The sequence below is a fragment of the Coenobita brevimanus genome, chromosome 52, assembly GCF_032717465.1.
Source record: "Coenobita brevimanus isolate Jiangsu-jjx chromosome 52, ASM3271746v2, whole genome shotgun sequence".
Taxonomy (NCBI): domain Eukaryota; kingdom Metazoa; phylum Arthropoda; class Malacostraca; order Decapoda; family Coenobitidae; genus Coenobita; species Coenobita brevimanus.
The window spans coordinates 264,487-281,841 of record NC_137005.1 but is presented as its reverse complement, the minus strand read 5'-3'; the positions used below and the strand labels follow the sequence as shown (position 1 = coordinate 281,841).

Below are 17,355 nucleotides of genomic sequence, written 5' to 3'. Positions count from 1 at the left end.
ATTTTTCATTTTCTTTGATATAATGGTTTACAGAAATTGAACAACGTTATCTGCTAAGGAATTTTAATTCTGAATTTGCACTCGTCATTGGTATTGTTTCAAATATCTATTCTGCTTCAAGTCGATAATTAACATTATCAAAGAAAGCACACTAACCCTAAATTTATTATGTTCAGTTAAGGGGAGAAAAAGTTGCGACAGATTAGAGCGCTCTGCTGATGACAATATCGGAAAACATATTTTCAATATTTACCTTTTCTTTTTGTCATTCCTACACAAAGCGAGTAATTGTAGTCGTCAAATTTATATCAAGAATTGATTTCATACGACCATACTGGATGAGACGGCTAATGTGACCTGAAAAACGTGTGGCTGAGGCGAGTGTTGTGGCATCCAGGAACCATTGACTGTGACGGCATAGCTCACATGACCTCCTCGCTGGTCCCGTGACCAAACAAACCCTCGCCCGCCACCCACAAACGCACCTCCTCCATGGACATGATAGACACCGCCCTCGACAGCAGGTGAGTGGCGGAGGGTGTGGGCCGGAGCCGCTGCAGCCATGGTTACTTGCTACTGGGTACAGGGGCAGGTAAAACCGTATAACAACCAGCATTGTCATAGCACAGACCTTTTAACCGGGAATTTAACTCATGTGTACATAGGTTATGGGATTCATTCAGATTTTAGTGAGCCACCATAATTCCAGGTAAATGGCGGTTTATGAATATTACACATCATTTCCCTTGGATTGGTATGCCCATCTCAAATAGAATATTTGCAGATTGTTTTTGTGTACATTATCAGGGGTTGCAAATATGTCTGTCTACTTAAAGTACAATGTTTTAATAAAGACATATTTTAGATATCTAGGTTTCACTGCTTATTTATGCCTTTAAGTGAGCTGATTAGTTTTGTAGGCCAAATGTTGTTTAAAGAGTATGATAGTTTATAATTTTAATCTAAATAGTAATTAGTGCTGTTACTAGCAGCCTTTTTTGCACTGTCTCCAGGAAGAAAAGTGGGTCAGTTTTTGGTACCAGTAATTCACATCACTCAGTTCAGGAAATCAGACACAACCGCGTTGTAGACCACGTTATTTTGAATCTTTCGGTATTTATTTCCTTCATTGCTGTTTCTTTAGCGGACAATCTTACCATACCCAGTGGGTTTGTGCTATCATATAGTGTATGCCTGTATGTGTTTTTTTGTGTGCAAAGGAATGTTACCGAATGTTGCTCAACGTACTGAAAGGAGGATTTCGTTTCCCAACTTCCCAACTGGATGCTGGGTTAGGTTAGGTTAGGATAAATTATTAGGCACAGTTAAGGTAGGTTAGGTTAGGTTTAGTTAAACACTTAGATTAAGCCCAAGATTTTCATAGTCATATTATGGTTACTATTCATTTACATAACAAGTGAGGCTTCAGAATACTCAAATGAACTAAAAAACTGTCAAATGGAAGAAAAACCACCAAAAACTAGGAATCGGAATAAAGGAAATATTTACCTCTATTTCACTATAAATTTGTTTTTAGAAATAGATGTTTAACTTGAAAATCCTAGATTTAATTGCCTCTGATTTTTGCTGATGTCTACCAGTAGCCGGCTATATTTAACGTTCTCGCTGTGCATTTTTTACACTTGAAAGCTGGCTGTCAAATGCAAGTGGGGTTAGGTTTGTGTAAATCATTAAGTTTTTAAGGGATGGGGTGGAGAGGTATATGAGAGAGGGGTGTGTGAGTTGGGAGCAGGGCAGTGAAATGGCGGGGGACAGGGCGACTTGGAGGCGATTTGTTTGTGGCCACCCCAAACAGGATTGAGGCATCTGGCAATAGATAGATAGATTGTTTCCCATTGTTTTGACAAATTCACTGACGCCTCCAGTCGGAGCGATGGCTGGTAAACAACACGGCCAGTCGGTGAGAAAGTCGGTAAATATTCCCACAGGTGACTTGGCCGTTTCCTTAACTACCCAAAAATAGGTATATTTTGCTGGTATTATTATACAAGTGCACAGGGATTTGGAATCTCTGTTTTACTCTTACAGATATCTATATCTCACCATTGTGAACATTTTGAACCCAAGAAACAACTTCCGCAAATTAATATTAACACCAAAAATGATTTTTGAAAATTTTCCGAAAAATTACTCTTGACAGTCTGGCGATACATGACCCATCGTGGCGCGTGCCTAATGCGTTGTGGTCCTGTCTCGCGTGTGTCTGCCATCACGTCACGGTTCACGTGACTTACTCTTTTCACCTCTTTCCAGAACATTTTCTCACAGTCCCTCCACTTTACACTCAAGTTCCTTCCAAATTCCTCATCCACTCTCTTCTTACTCTCTCTCACTAATCTTTTCACCTTTCTCTTTCATTCTACATATAACTCTCTCTTCCACCTCTCAACTTCTTCCACCTCTCGACTTCTTCCACGCCCCTATTTCTCATCCATTCGTTATATGCTTTCTTCTTTTGTGCCACAGCCTGTCTCATCTCTTCATTCCACCACACTGTTCCTTGCACACCCCTCCGTCTTCTCTTCATCCCACACCACATCACATGCTGCACATATTTCTTCTGTAAATATCCTGCACATACCTTCCACGTCCCCCATCAGCTCCAATTCATATTTGCCCAATCGTTCCTCCACTTCTCTCGTATACTCTGCCTTTTTCTCATCCTCTTGTAACCTTTCCACTCTCCTTACAAATACTCCTTCTTCCCATCCTTCCCTTCTTCTATTTCTCCATCCTAATTGGACCTTGATTCTGGCCACCACCAAGTAGTGGTCAGAAAGTCCACTCCCCCAACCTCTATAAGCTCTTGCATCCATTACACATCTTCACATCCTTTCATCCACACACACATAATCAATCATTGTCTTCCATTCATTCAGTTCACCACCCACCCTTCTCATCACTCTCCATGTATACCTGTGGATTATTTTGTGCCTGAAGAGGGTATTGGCTATCACTAACCCCCTCCCAGCACAAATGTCCACTAACGCACTGCCATTCTCATCTATCTCAGCAGGCACACCCCACTCACCAACTATTCCATCCACCTTCACATTCCCTACTTTACCATTCATATCACCGATCAAAAACACTCTCTCATTCCTGCCAAACTTTTCCATGCACACTTCCACATTTGTCCAGAACTCTTCTCTCACCCTGCTAATAATGTAAATAAAATAGAGAATGTAAATAGAAATGTAAATGAGTAGTAATATAAGAATACGAGTATATATACCAGGAGTAATGAAAGTGAAAGTTTCATTCTAGCATGTATGAATACTTTGAGTTATGAAAGTGGAAGTGAAAGTGACAGATTTGTTCTCAGCGCTAGTATACAGGACGAGAAAGTGAATTCTACATATTTTACTGAAAGAGAAATTTAATGCCTACAGTGACAATAAACTACTATTACTAAAGGAAACTGATGGATACAGACTGTAGATATATATCAGTGTTATATAGTAATAGAAATATAAAGTGTGAGTGTTTTTATGAATAATAAATGACAGAACACCAGCAGCGAATGAGCGCAAGTGGGAAGGTCATACGCGCTCGTAATTTTCATTGCTTTCACAGTGGTTTTTTTTTTGGAGTATGGATCCCAAACTACTTGATAATCATAGAGTAGTGTTTATAGTGTTAATATCTGGCTGTGGTAATCATATTACGGGTTGTCGGGAAGTGTAAAGTGGAGACTTCGTTACCCAACTTCAGAGGTCTCCACAAGTCCTACGGTACTCGACAAAGGCTCAACAAACATCCCAGGAGAAAGCTGAAGGTATGTGCCATATGCATATTTAATTTTAATATTCTAGGACTAATAACTGATTTTTGGCAAATATTTTTAGAGAGTCTGTCAGAGTGCGAATATGCCTGTGGGACACGCAAGTCATGCTAATCTTTTCACCTCTCTTCCTTTCTAGATACAAGTTTCTCTTCTGTCTCTCAACTTACTCCACACCCCTGTTTCTCATCCTCTCACTGTACGCTTTCTTCTTTTGTGCCACAGCTTGTCTCACCTCTTCATTCCACCAAGCTGTTCCTTGCAACCCCTTTCATCTTCTCGTCATCCCACACACCACCTCACATGCTGCACAGATTTCTTCTGTGAATATCTTGCACACACCTTCCACGTCCCCCTTCTGCTCCAAATCATATTTACCCAGTCACCCCTTCACTTCACTCATATATTCTGCCTTTTTATCCATCCTCTTGTAACCTTTCCACCCTCCTTGTATGAACTACTTCCTCCTGTCCTTCCCTTCTTGTATTCCTCCACTTCATTTCAACCTTGACTTTCACTATCACCAAGTGGTGGTCAGAAAGTCTCCTCCCCCAACCTCTATATGCTCTTGCATCCATTACACACTTTCTCATTCTATCATCCATTAAATACCTGAGTTAAGTTACAACTTTATGGACCCTTTTGGAGGAATTGTCATTGTAAGGAAGTTTTCTATTCATGTGTGTGCCTGTTCCCTAGCATCCACAAATATTTAGGCAAATGCCACAAGATTTTGTTCATCTAAAAGAATACTATCAGTTAGGGTCTCAAAAATATCTCTAAAAGCCGTTAGTCTGCTGTTAGTACACCAAAGGTTTATATTTAGGATACCGTAACAGTAGACAATTTCATTCATTCCAAAGAAATTGTTGCTGTTAAAGAGTGGAATGATTAGGTGTATACATTATTTATAACCTCCCCTTTATATATCTGTTTAGGAATGTACTTAATGTTCCAGCTGCCCAGCACATGTGTTTCAAGCTGGTGCTGGAGAGGAGATTGTACTGTAAGAGACAAAAGCTAATCTGATATTTCACCCCTTCTTCTTCTTATTTTCTGTCAATGCCTACCAAACATTTCAGAACTAGACAAGATTTTAGGTGATTCTTATTTATATGGTGTGTCGGGTGTGTCAGGTGATAGGTATGCCTTAAATGTGAAGTGCATGCAGTCATTTAGTAGGCAAACTTTTGTCCTTGACTGTACCTGAGGCTTTCTCCTCTGCTTCACATCCCAAAGAGCAAAAAGTCCCTCTTCTTGCACTTTAGGAGCCATGAGGCTACTGTACTGTACTTGAAAGGCGGGTGTTGGATGACTGGATTGTCACTTCCATATTCAATACAGAAAGAGAAGTTTCTAGTCCACTGAGTAAGAAATATTTTTTCTGATGACATTGAAGATAAATTGTGCAGTAAATACTTTTTTTTTTTTTTTTTTTTTTTTTAATACAGTATGCTTTACTATTTCCACCACATCATGTCCAAGCTAGATTTCTGGTAGGATAGTGTAATTTAATGGTTGTAAACTTTTTTCCTTACATGTTGATTGTTCAGTGGGGATAAAGACTGTGAGTGTGAAGACGACAAGGTGAGCCTAGCCCAGCGTCTGGCTCTGGACCACAGTGGGGTGAGGGACTCGGCTTCTCCCATGCTCGGCCCAGGCTTCACACTTCGCTCAGACTCGGAACACTCAGGCAAGCATAAAAGTCACGAATTGGCTTGTAAGTGGCTGTTTCTCTCAACTTACTTTCTTTCATTTATGTCAGTGTATTTTGACCTTTATATAGCTTGTCTGCCTAGTGAACTAATACATTAATAAGGTAATTTATAACTATGTACAATAGTCCCTCAATTATCCGACATAATAGAGCCAAAGGCATGTCCGGTTAGTGGCAATGTCCGGATAATGAACATTGTCTGTTGAGCAAGGAAGAGTGGCTGTGCGTGACAGAAATAAATGGAGAGAAATTGTGAATGAATAAGTTATGACGCAGCTCTGAGGGGATATTCTCCCGCATTTGGTCTGATCAGCTATTTCCGGTCAGGTGCGGGTAAGGGGATGAGTCTCTTATGATGTGGCAGGGGTAAACCAGCTCTGCTGTCGGGCCCTGCTGCAGATGTCACTGATTGCATTGCGCAGTTGACCCTTGTGCGGTGTGGTGCGGTGAGGATCTGTCCGTTCTCCCCTTTGGGGCTAAGATGCGAATGAATGTGTTTGAATGGATGAGTAAATGGGGAGTGTGTCGTCCTGTCTCGGCTACCTCCCTTTCCTTGGGGGAAGCAGCCTAGGTATATAGATAGATAGACTTATAGCTATGTACAGGAATCCCCCATTTATCCAGATGTAATAGAGCCAAAGGCATGTCTGAGTAGTGGCAACATCCAGATAATGAATACTATTCCCCTACCATACCGAAACCCTACCCATACCCACCTCCAACCTATACGTAACCTATTTGTACAGCACCTGTGCTTAATTTGGCAGTGTGTTCTGGTAATTCAGGCATATTTAGACATCAAAACACACATAGGAATATCCAAAGTAATGCTAAACACCAAGAAAACCACACAGAAAAAACGCTTAAAACCAAAAAAACATCGTACATAAAATCTACTGTATGTACTGTATCCCTCCTTATTCTGGAAGTGTTTTCCGGTCATTCTGCCATATTTTGACATCAAAACATACATAGTATTATCCAAAATAATTTTAAACACCAAGAAAACCATGCTAAAAAACAAAACAAATAAAAACATGCTCCCTATACACCACTGCATGTACTGTACCCTTCCCAATTTTGGCACTGGTTTCAGGTCAATCTGCCAAATTTAGACATCAAAACACACATGAGAATATCCAAAATAATGCTAAACACCAAGGAAACCATGAGAAAAAAAAAAAAAAAACATTGAAAACCAAAAAACACCTGACCTCTACATGACTATGGACAATACCCCCTCATAATTTTGACACTGTTTTCAGGTCGATCTGCCATATTTAGACATCAAAACACACATAGATATATCAAAAGTAATGCTAAACACCAAGAAAACCATGAAAAAAAAACATTGAAAACCAAAAAACTCCTGACCTCTACTGTACACCACTGCATAGTAGTGTATAGGTTGAGTGAAGATGAATGGGAGTTACAAGGTTTGGTGAATGAACTTGGGACAGTGTGTTGGAAGAGGAATCTGAAAGTGAATGTAAACAAGAGTAAAGTTGTGGTGTTTGAGAAGAATGAAGTCCCAGAATGCACAGTGAGGTTGGATTTTTTTTTTTTAATGCAAGGAAGAAGGAACCAAAGGCTGAGCCCACAAAACAGTTCTTTCAAAAAAAAAAAAAAAAAAAAAAAAAAAAAAAAACACTACAAAAGAGCCAAATTCAAGATCCATTCATTTCGAGATGCCTGGACACACTGCGTTTGAAAGACTGGAGATCATGGGAAGTAGGAAATACAGACAGAGGGAGACAGTTCCACAGTTGACCTGTTGCACAAATGAAGGACTGGGAATAATGGTTAACTCTTGCATTAAAGAGTTGGACAGAAAAGGGATGAGAGTTTGTTGCTAGACGGGTGCTACACACTCGTCGTAGAAGTGGAGGGATGCAAGCAGACAGTCCAGAGGAGCAATGACCATTGAAGTAGCAATAGAAAAGAGATAAAGATGCATCAGTGTGGCAAAGAGACAGAGGTTGAAGGGATCCAGTAAGAGGAGGAGAGTTGATGAGACGAAAGCCTTAGACTCCACCGTATTGAGAAGAGTTGTATGTGGGGAGCCTCCCCACACATGAGAGTTGTACTCTAGACAGGGGCGAAAAAACCCGTGTATAAAGTCAACAACTGTGCAGGGGTAAAGAAGGCACAGAGTTGGCTTAGCACACCTGATCTCTTGGAAGCAGATTTTACAAGAGATGCAATATGAATGTTCCAGGATAAGTTCCGCGTGAGTGAGACCCCGAACATGTTCATGGATGATGCGGGATTGAGCTGGGTATTATTAAACTTTAGTGGGTACTGCTGTGGAAGATTTTGACGGGCTGATAGGCTAGGTGTAAGAACTGAGTCTTTGATGCATTAAAAACAACAAGAAATATGAGCCAAGTCAGACATTAGATTTTCCATAGCCTCATCCCTTGTTTGTTGAAGTAATTGCTGAGATGGACGTTGCAGAAAATGAATGGAAAGGTGAAGGGTGGAATCATCAACGTACGAGTGGATAGGGTTAGATGTACAGCTTAGAAGATCATTGATGAATAAAGGAAAGAGAGTTGGTGATAGGACAGAGCCCTGAGGAACACCGCTGTTGATAGATCTGGGAGAAGAATGATGGCCGTCTACAACAGCAGCTATAGAATGACTTGGGTAGTGTGATGAGTAAGGATGGAACTTTCAGGGATGAAGTGCTTGAAAGGGTACAGCAGGGAAGGAAGGTTGTTGGTTCACTGAAAGCAGTGATGAGAAATAGGGAGGTGAGTATGAAAGTTAAGAAGTCACTGCATGATAGTATTGTGATCCCTACCCTGACGTATGGAAGCGAGGCATGGACCTTGCAAGGGGGGAACAAGTCAAGAGTGAGAGCAGTGGAAATGAGTTACTTGAGAGGAGCATGTGGAGTGACAGGTTGATGAATGAAGAAATGAAGGAACATTGTGGGGTGGATGTGGATGTGGTTGAGAAAATTAGGAGAAATACACTGAGGTGGTTTGGACATGTGGAGAGAATGGAGAATGAAAGACTGACTAAGAGGGTGTATGTAGGTGAGGTGGAGGGAGGGAGAGGGAGGGGAAGACCGAGGATGAGGTGGAAGGATGGCTGATAACGGGCCCCAGTGCTTTACAAACAATATAGCTATGTTCCATAGACACAATCACTTCACATTATAGTCAAAAACACTGTACAATCACAATATTTCAATAAGGGCATCTGCCTCGGGTGGGAGGGGGAAAATGGCGGATTTAAAGGGACGACTGACAGCAGCGCTACCCTTCAACTCGCCTGGTTGTGAGATACTGAGGTTTTTCTGCTGCGAATTGTCTCACCAGAGCAGTCAGTGTTGCCAAGTGTTTATCTCAGAAGAGAGACGCACCCACTAGAACGCATCAAAATTTGACGCAAATTGGCCGAAAACTTTCCCTTTGACAGCGTTTTTTCTGCTTAACAACGTGATTCATGTCTACGTGCGCTTATATTCCAAACCACAAAGAACGCGATTCGTGTGAACGTGCCTTGGATGGTTAATAGAGCCAAAGTCCAGCATCCAGACAGTGAACATGTCCATACTGAGCTTCCGGATAAATGAGGGACTACTGTAGTTACACTGTAGTTACATATAGTATTGTGTCATAACATATTATGCCTATATATCGCTTGGTCACGCTTGCCTGTTGTACCAACAACAGTAAATATTGTCATAACATTATTATACCTACGTCTGCTGCAGGAAGGCATCTGCATGTTTGTGGTCAGTGGGGCTGCATGGCCTGAAAGATCAAGGTAGAGCAATAATAATAACAACTTAAACTATAGTGTTCTTTAATCACCACTCAGTCTGTGTAAATAATCAGAGAAGAATGTCAGTCAAATTTATGTTAATAAAGTACAGGCATTCCTCCCTATGTCAGGGATGTTCTCCAGTATACAGTATCACCACTTTTTTCATATCATTGGTCCTCTAATTTGAGGGACAATGTACTGGACCGTCAGTATTTTTTCTGGTATTTACTTGGACTTAATACAGTAGTATGTTTGCTCCAGCCTTACAACAATCCCTAAATCCTTCCAGCAGAGTTGGTAGCTAAATGTAATCTGACTGAAGGTCAGTTTCTGTAAGGTGACAAGGTGAGGACTAACTGTAATAATAGATTTTCATTTTAGTTGAAACTAATTGAACATTTTGTCTTGCAGGTAATACACTAGCCTATCGTGTGGTGCAGTTCAGTCCCGACGGAACCGTTGACAGCATACCTCACAGCACAGTGGCTGGATCTGTCACCAGCCTCCTGGCCAGCCCACAGGCCAACGGGTCCCCAGCAGAGTCACCTGAGACCAGACTGGCACTCATTACCTCAGGCGATGTGCCAAGTGATGCCAGTGGAGCTGTTGTAGTGTCTGGAGGTCATTATCATTTATGTAGCCCATCTTTTAATTCCTAATACAGTCCAACTTTGCAGTACAATTGGTTCCTTTGTAATCATTTGCTTATATGATCTGTGAATCTTCTCTTATATAATCTGAATAATCCCCCTTATGAGGCTCCCATGTGTCCGCACAGCAACATACAAGCCGACAGTCATGTGTATAAAAACAAGACGGCCTCGGCCTCCTAGTGTTTACATGTGCAGAACCCCCATTCTGAGTCAGTTGCACGTGTTTGTTTCTTCCCGCTACTCCTTTGAAGTTCCGATGATGCTTGCCAAGTTCGTCATGTGTTTTGATGTGATGATTGTCTCTCCTTGTGTGCATCATGTTAAATTGCCTTGTCACATGTGCATAGCCATCAGACCACCATCGCTATCATAATGTTGCAGGGAATGCATGACGAACAGTACGGTGTGTGTTTTAATACCATCCATTCCACATAACCTTTTCATTTATTCTAATACAGCATAATTTAACACAGTGTTTCATGATGCATACCCATTTGTACCATAACCTCTTCACAGTAATGATTTTTTTTTTTTCTTTTCTTTTTTTAAGATTTATTCTTGATACCTTCTGGGAGTTAAAATAGCTTTGAGAGAGTTCTTGAAATTTGATGGTTTGTATATATATATATATATATATACAGTAACCTCTCAATTAACGTGAGGGTTAGGTTCCTGGAGAGGTCGCGTTAGTTAAAAATGCGTTATTTAAACATAATTTTCCCATAAGAAACAATGGTAATATTGGGGGTTACGTTCCTGGACTCTGGGAAAGTCTACCCATTTGGGGAGCTATGCTACTCTAAACTTAAAAGCAACAATATTAATTTGAGAAGAAATTTGAATGTCAGCCATGAGGAAGTCAGTGGGGGGAAGCAATGAAGGAACAGCACCGGAATCATCTAAGGTGGAATTGGAGGAGAAAGTCTGAGCGAAGAGATCCGCTTTATCAGTAGAAGAAATAGCTACAGAGCCATCAGAGTAGAGACGAGGAGGGAAGGATGATGAGGTAAAGTTGTTAGAAAGGTTTTTGGCAAGGTGCCAGAAGGAGCGGGAAGAATTCGAGATGGAGAGTTGAGAGCATTTAGTGCGGATGAAAGTATTTTTAGCGGAGCAAAGAACAGATTTAGCACGATTCCAGGCAGAAACATAAAAGATGTGATTCAGGGGTGGGTTGGCGCTGGCACCTTTTATAGGCCCTCTCCTTGTTGCGGACAGGATTAGAACAAGTGTGATTAAACCAAGTTTTTTTTTTTTTCCCCAAAAAATATTTTATTAACATTTTAAGAGACATGTCTGAATGAAGGGGTTAATTTCATCCTGCTTTGCTTCACAGACTTGACACAAGCTACTGAATTCTTTCTTCTGACTTTTGTCACATGGACTGTTTCATTTGCAGTGAACAATTGGGAAATGACTGGCTACGTTTCTCTCAAGCAAAAAGGCCTAGGTACTCCACCAGATGCAGAGTTCGAAATCAGATTACTGTCCAACTGCATGGCATTCCATTGACTTAGTCCTTTCACCCACACTATTAATCTTTCCCTCCATGACCTGACAACCCCTTCCCCTTCAGTAACGGTACTTCTTATACAGTAGAGTCGATCTTACAATAACATGAGCATTTAAGTTCTCCTTTTATTTTTCAGTAACACAATATTATCACTTAATTTTCCGTGAGAAATGAAGGGGGCATTTTTAGGTGTTGGATAAGAAACAGGGAAGTGAGCATGGAAGTGAAAAAGTTGCTGCATGACAGTGCAGGTATGCTTCGATATACGATATCCCTAGATGCGATACCCCGGCTTAATGGTGAAGGTAGAAATATCACCATACCCCACCTAAAGATGGCCAAACCCCAGTTTATCGATGGGGTATGATTTTTTTTCACTGATTTTGATGATATTTTAGACTAAAATTCTGTGTTTAGGTTGGTTTATAAACTGTTTTTAGACTTTGATTAATGTGTTTTAGCCATAGGTGGGGTGAACATTGTCATTTTGGGGTACAGTTTACTAAGCTTGATTTTTCCAGACATATATTTGATGATTTTCAGATTTTATTTGCTGGTTTTAGTGAGTTATTTACAGGTGTTAGCTGTAGGTTAGTTTCTTTTACAGCTGTTAGGCCATTTAGATTGGCTTTAAACTTGTTTTTAGGCTCACCTGGGTGGGTTTTGGACATGGTTGCAGGAGAAACCCAAGGCTGAAAAATGCATCCCATTACTTTACATGTTAAATCTACCTCATTATACGATACCCCACCTAACAATGGGTTTTTACCTAATCAATTGCATCGTTAAACTGGGGTATACCTGTTCCGTATTGTGATACCAACTAACCTGTGGAAGTAAAGCTTGGACCTTGTTGGAAAGACACAATTCAAGAGTGAGAGCAGTGCTAATGACATACAGTCATTCCTCATTTTTCTGGACGTGCAGTATCCGGACCTGTTCATTATCCGAATACTGGACCCTGGCTCTGTTAAACCATTATCTGAATTTACTTGTCACTATCTGAACATAAAAGTTCCTAAGAACTTCAGCCGGCCAGCCGGCATGTTCAAACAGTTGGTATCATGGCCGCTTGGCTCTAACCATGCGTGGGAAATAGACAGTAACCCAAAGCCTGAGCTAAAATGTCCCTCCGCCCCTGCACTGAATGGTCAGTCACACACTGGCCTGATCGCTCCCTGTGAACATCCAGCACCCGAGTAATATCGACTGTAACCCACAAGTGGTGTTAGAACGCTGGTATGCATCCTCACTGAATGTCCAGAGTTGCGCATCCACAGCGATTAGTCTTTCCTAACTGCCACCGAGCGTAGAACACAGACTGCAAGCCACAAGTCAGATGAAAGTGCCTGTCCGTCCCGTGGCAGAAGGGTGAAAATCCTTCCCACATCTTCTCTTCTTCTCACCCTTCTGTCCCTCCTTGATACCCTCCCATGCTTCCTGCCATGCTAGGCCTGCCTTCTGGCTTCCTCCTCACTCCCTCAGTCCCTCCCCTCCTTCGTGCTGAAAGCGCTGACCCATGAGTTTTTAAAGTTTTTGGCGATGTATTTGAATACTATTGGTCGTATCAAAATTCTGAAAACACCATGAGAAACCTTATGAAATTCTGCATCTAGTCATAGGCCTAGCTCTTGCAAGGTGTGGACAGAATTTTGCACTAGGATGATGGGAAGTTATATGAAGATAAGTTTTTCTCTTGAACAACATTTATTCTCACTGCAGGTTTGTTATTGTACTCATCAGTTTTCTGCATTTTTCTTTTTTTTAGCTCAGCTTATTGTATAAACACACCGAAGATGATGGTCCTACTTTGAGGAGAATAAGTATCCTAGCTCAACAGGTTAGCTCTATATTTTTTTTTTTAGAGCCTAAGGTCAGATACTTTCTGAACAGATCTCAGACAGTAGAAGAATACAAGTGCTCGTGGGCCCTTTGGGCCCCTCGCACTTGCTCCTGTTATGTGCTGTTCTGGTGTTACATTGCGACTTATATTTTTTGCAGCTAACCAATTGATCGTGTTATTTGCAGCTTCGAGAATGGAACCCAAGATGTCCGAATGCAAGTCCGAAATACTTTAGTTGTACCTGTGGACAAAAAATTCTATGGAGTTCCTATGCCAGGCTCTGGGAGCGACCTTTTTTTGGTCAAAATGTGATCGCTCATAAAATATAGTAAAAGTTTTTCAGTCGTGATGGGACCAAGTTTTTTCACATCAGCGAATTTTTTTCAATTTCTGTGCCACTTTTGGTCGATTTGAATGTGTAGGTTCGGCTGCCTAAAGTACACACAGACACACACACATGGCTAGTGCTATAGTATATAGGATGATAAAATACAGTAACATTAAAAGTATTAATATGCATGATAAACTTATAAAGACTTCAGGAGCAGTTAGGGACAGAAGTAAAATATTTAGAAATATGAGTAGTTTCTGGCTGATATATCTTGCAAATAAAATGCAGTACTATGTGGTTAATCTGTTTTTTATGATCTGGAAAGGAATTATTCAACCATCTTCACATAACATAACCTTATGTAAATTATGGATCATTGTTGATTTACAGGTTGATTTGGTGATGTTTAAGAATATTAAATTTTTTTCCTCGAAATTCTTGATAATTGAAATTTGATTTTACAAGCATACCCCAATAATTAGGTCATAAATGAAGGTAAATTTGACAGTTTACCTTACATAATCCTACAATCACTTTTGTTTAAGAGACTTTTTGAAGTGGTATATACAGTAGATATGTCAGTTCATAGATGTGACAGAGAACCATGATATGCAAAAATAAGTTATGTCTGAAGAATTTTGCTGAAACCACACAGCAGCTGCCCTCCTGTGGTCAGTGGGTCTGCTCATCCTGACAGACCGAAGTTTAGCAACAGTAACAACTTATATCAGACTACTGTATATTATTTTAGTTTTTCATTTTGTTTTGAGCCTGTACTGTGTTCACAGGTCCTCTGTTTTTGTAGACTTCCACATTTGTGCTATCTCGTTCCGTTTTTTCTGGACTTTGCCTCACCCTGTCTTTAGGTGGGGGAAAAAAGGTAGGATAATGGTGATGATTGTCTGTTCCTGTCACCCCATCCGTAGGAAAAAAAAAAAATGATATTGATGATGATCCCCTGGCAGGTCAGTTTTATGTGATCAGTGATGTCCTGACCAACACATCACCACGGAGCCTGGCGCCTCGTGCGACGGAAGGAGTGTTGAATCCTAGGCTAGGGGGCACCACTAGAGAGGAGAAGCGCCGGGTTACTCACAATGAGGTTGAACGCAGGAGAAGAGACAAAATCAACACCTGGATCGGCCGCTTGGCTAAGATTATACCAGACTGCCCTGAGGCCCACTCCAAGAATTCACAGGTATTAAATAATTTTATGATTGTTGTATAAGTCTCCTGGGTTTACATCATATCTTGTAGTAAAGATTGTATGCACATGCAGTTGCTCTCCTACTTGTGAACTTAATTGGGATTGGGAGTTGGTTGGTAATTTAAAAAGTTCGTAAGTTGAAATCTGCTAATACCTGAGGCCAAATGTGTACAAATTGTTTTGTTTTGTTTTGTTTATAAAGGTGTCAACATGCTTGCATGCATCAGCCTTGGTTGCTCAATGACGGCTCTGCTTGTTGCTCGATCTCTGGCAGCCCCCCTTATTCAGTCCTTTATTCCTGGCGTCACACTCTGTGACCTCATCCCAGGTCTTTTTTGGTCTGCCACTTGCAGCCCAACCCCCAGGTTTCACACTTCTCACTTTCTGCACCCAATTGTTATCTCCCATCCTCTCTACATGCCCAAACCATCTCAGTCTACCACTCCTCACAACACCAATACACTCCAGTCCCATTCTTCCTCTTAACTCTTCCATCGTAAACCCAGTCCACCAGGCCTCGTATTCAATGATGCACTGCACATTCACCTAATCATTGTCATTTCTGTACATTTGGGTCTACAAATTTCCTTTACTGCCCGCATGTCACTACCATACCGCATTATACTCCTAACACATGCCACATGCAAAGATCCCTTAGCATAAGGGGAGTGCTCTCTCGATATCAGGAGAGGCAACAGCTCTCTGAACTTCTTCCAACCACTCCTAACTCTAGTCACAGAGCTAGCTGCAGCTCCACCTCCAGCACATAATATGTCTTCCAAGTAACAGAACTCTTCCAGACACTCGAGAGACTCACCAGCAAGATCAGTCCTATCATACCTGATAATCCTCACATGCTTTCCCTGACACACTGCACACATGAAATCAGCATTCTCTCTGTCTACCTCTGATACCACTACATCTCTTATGCACCCACTTTTCACAGACACTGCACAAGATGGATTTCCCACAAAACCACTCATGGTCACTCTCCCTCTTCTTTGACAGTACCGCTACCAACAGTTGGTGAATATAGGAAGACAGCTAAAACCAAGGTATCATTGTTGTTCCATTTGGTTCATGTAAATGTGATCATTAGTACATTGTCTTAGGTAGCACCATACTGTATTTTGTTGATCAAATATACGCAGTTATGACTCAGATATATACTGTATTTTTTAAAAAAGTTGTGCACCTGTGGAACTCTGTAGCAAAAAAGTATGGTATGTAGGCTGGAGAACAACTGTATAGTCACCATTCCCCTCCCCCTTCTTCATCTGGTAAGCACATTACAGTCCATAAATAAACAGACAAAATTGTGCCGAAGCAAGTATGTGAACAGTGCATCAATAAAGGAAGAAAAAATAAATATACAGTATGTGCAGATAGTTAACCCCATCTTTAGTGGGGAGGCCGCTAAATGTAAGCAAGGCATTACACTCCTGTAATGGGTGTATCTTGCTCATTCAGGAGAGTGGTGGCGGCATCGCAAATATTGCTGATTTACATTTTTTCGCAGTGACTCTACACTGAGTGACAAGCCAAATGGTTTCCTGAACACCAGGAAACCATTTACTACTTTGGGTGGTAACCATATAACCAAATTTTGGTGGCTGGTGGTTTAGTGGGTAATTATTGCACTCCAATCGGATTGAGCCGGTGAAGGTTTATATCCAAGGGATGGTTGGGGTTGATTGCTCATGTAATGCCACTCAGGGATGAGTGAGGCTGGTCACTCTCATCTTAAATGTCGGGACCAACTGCCTAGCCCCAGGCTCCTCATGGGGCAATGTAGGATTGGATGATGGATGGATGGTTAACCTAAATTTTATGTATACAATCTCATAACCCTCATGCATTGTCATTAAAAGAAATTATTTGGCCTTCTTGGGCCCTGATAATTGACAATTCACTCTTTCAGCAATAAAGAATAGGGGCCATACCCCGCAAAACTGGATGATTCACTCTTTCAGTAACAAAGAATAGGGGACATACTCCACAAAATGGACAATTCACTCTTTGAACAACAAAGAATAGGGGACATACCATGCAAAACTGACGATTCTGTCTTTCAGCAACAAAGATTAGGAGACGTACCCAGCAAATCTGATGATTCACTCATTCAGCAGTAAAGAATAGAGGACATACCCTACAAAACTGACAGTTCACTTATTCAGCAATAAAGAATAGGGGACATACCCTGGAAAGCCAACAAGTTATACTTTGCTTGCTTCCCTCTTCCAGCAGTCCAACCATTTGCACTTTGAAATGCATGTGTCTAGTTTGTATGTTTTTCCATCCATCCATCCATCATCCAATCCTATATCGCCCCATGAGGAGCATAGGAATCTGGGGCAAGACAAGTTATTCCTGACATTTAAGATGAGAATGACCAGCCTCACTCATCCCTGATTGGCATTATGTGACCAATAAACCCCAACCACCGCTTGGAAATAAGCCTACACAGGCTCAATCCATTTGGAGCACTTTAATTACCCATTAGCCACCA

General features: G+C 41.1%; 1 protein-coding gene across 1 annotated transcript; it reads left to right on the top strand.

Moving 5' to 3' along the window:
• The first annotated feature begins 465 nt into the window (after positions 1-465).
• Positions 466-15,876, top strand: LOC145400418 (upstream stimulatory factor-like). Its single transcript, XM_080272932.1, has 5 exons — positions 466-524; positions 5,359-5,510; positions 9,714-9,923; positions 14,605-14,837; positions 15,793-15,876. Exons 1-5 carry the CDS (start codon positions 493-495, stop codon positions 15,874-15,876), a joined length of 711 nt encoding a protein of 236 aa, XP_080129058.1. The 5' UTR covers positions 466-492.
• Positions 15,877-17,355: the final 1,479 nt, after the last annotated feature.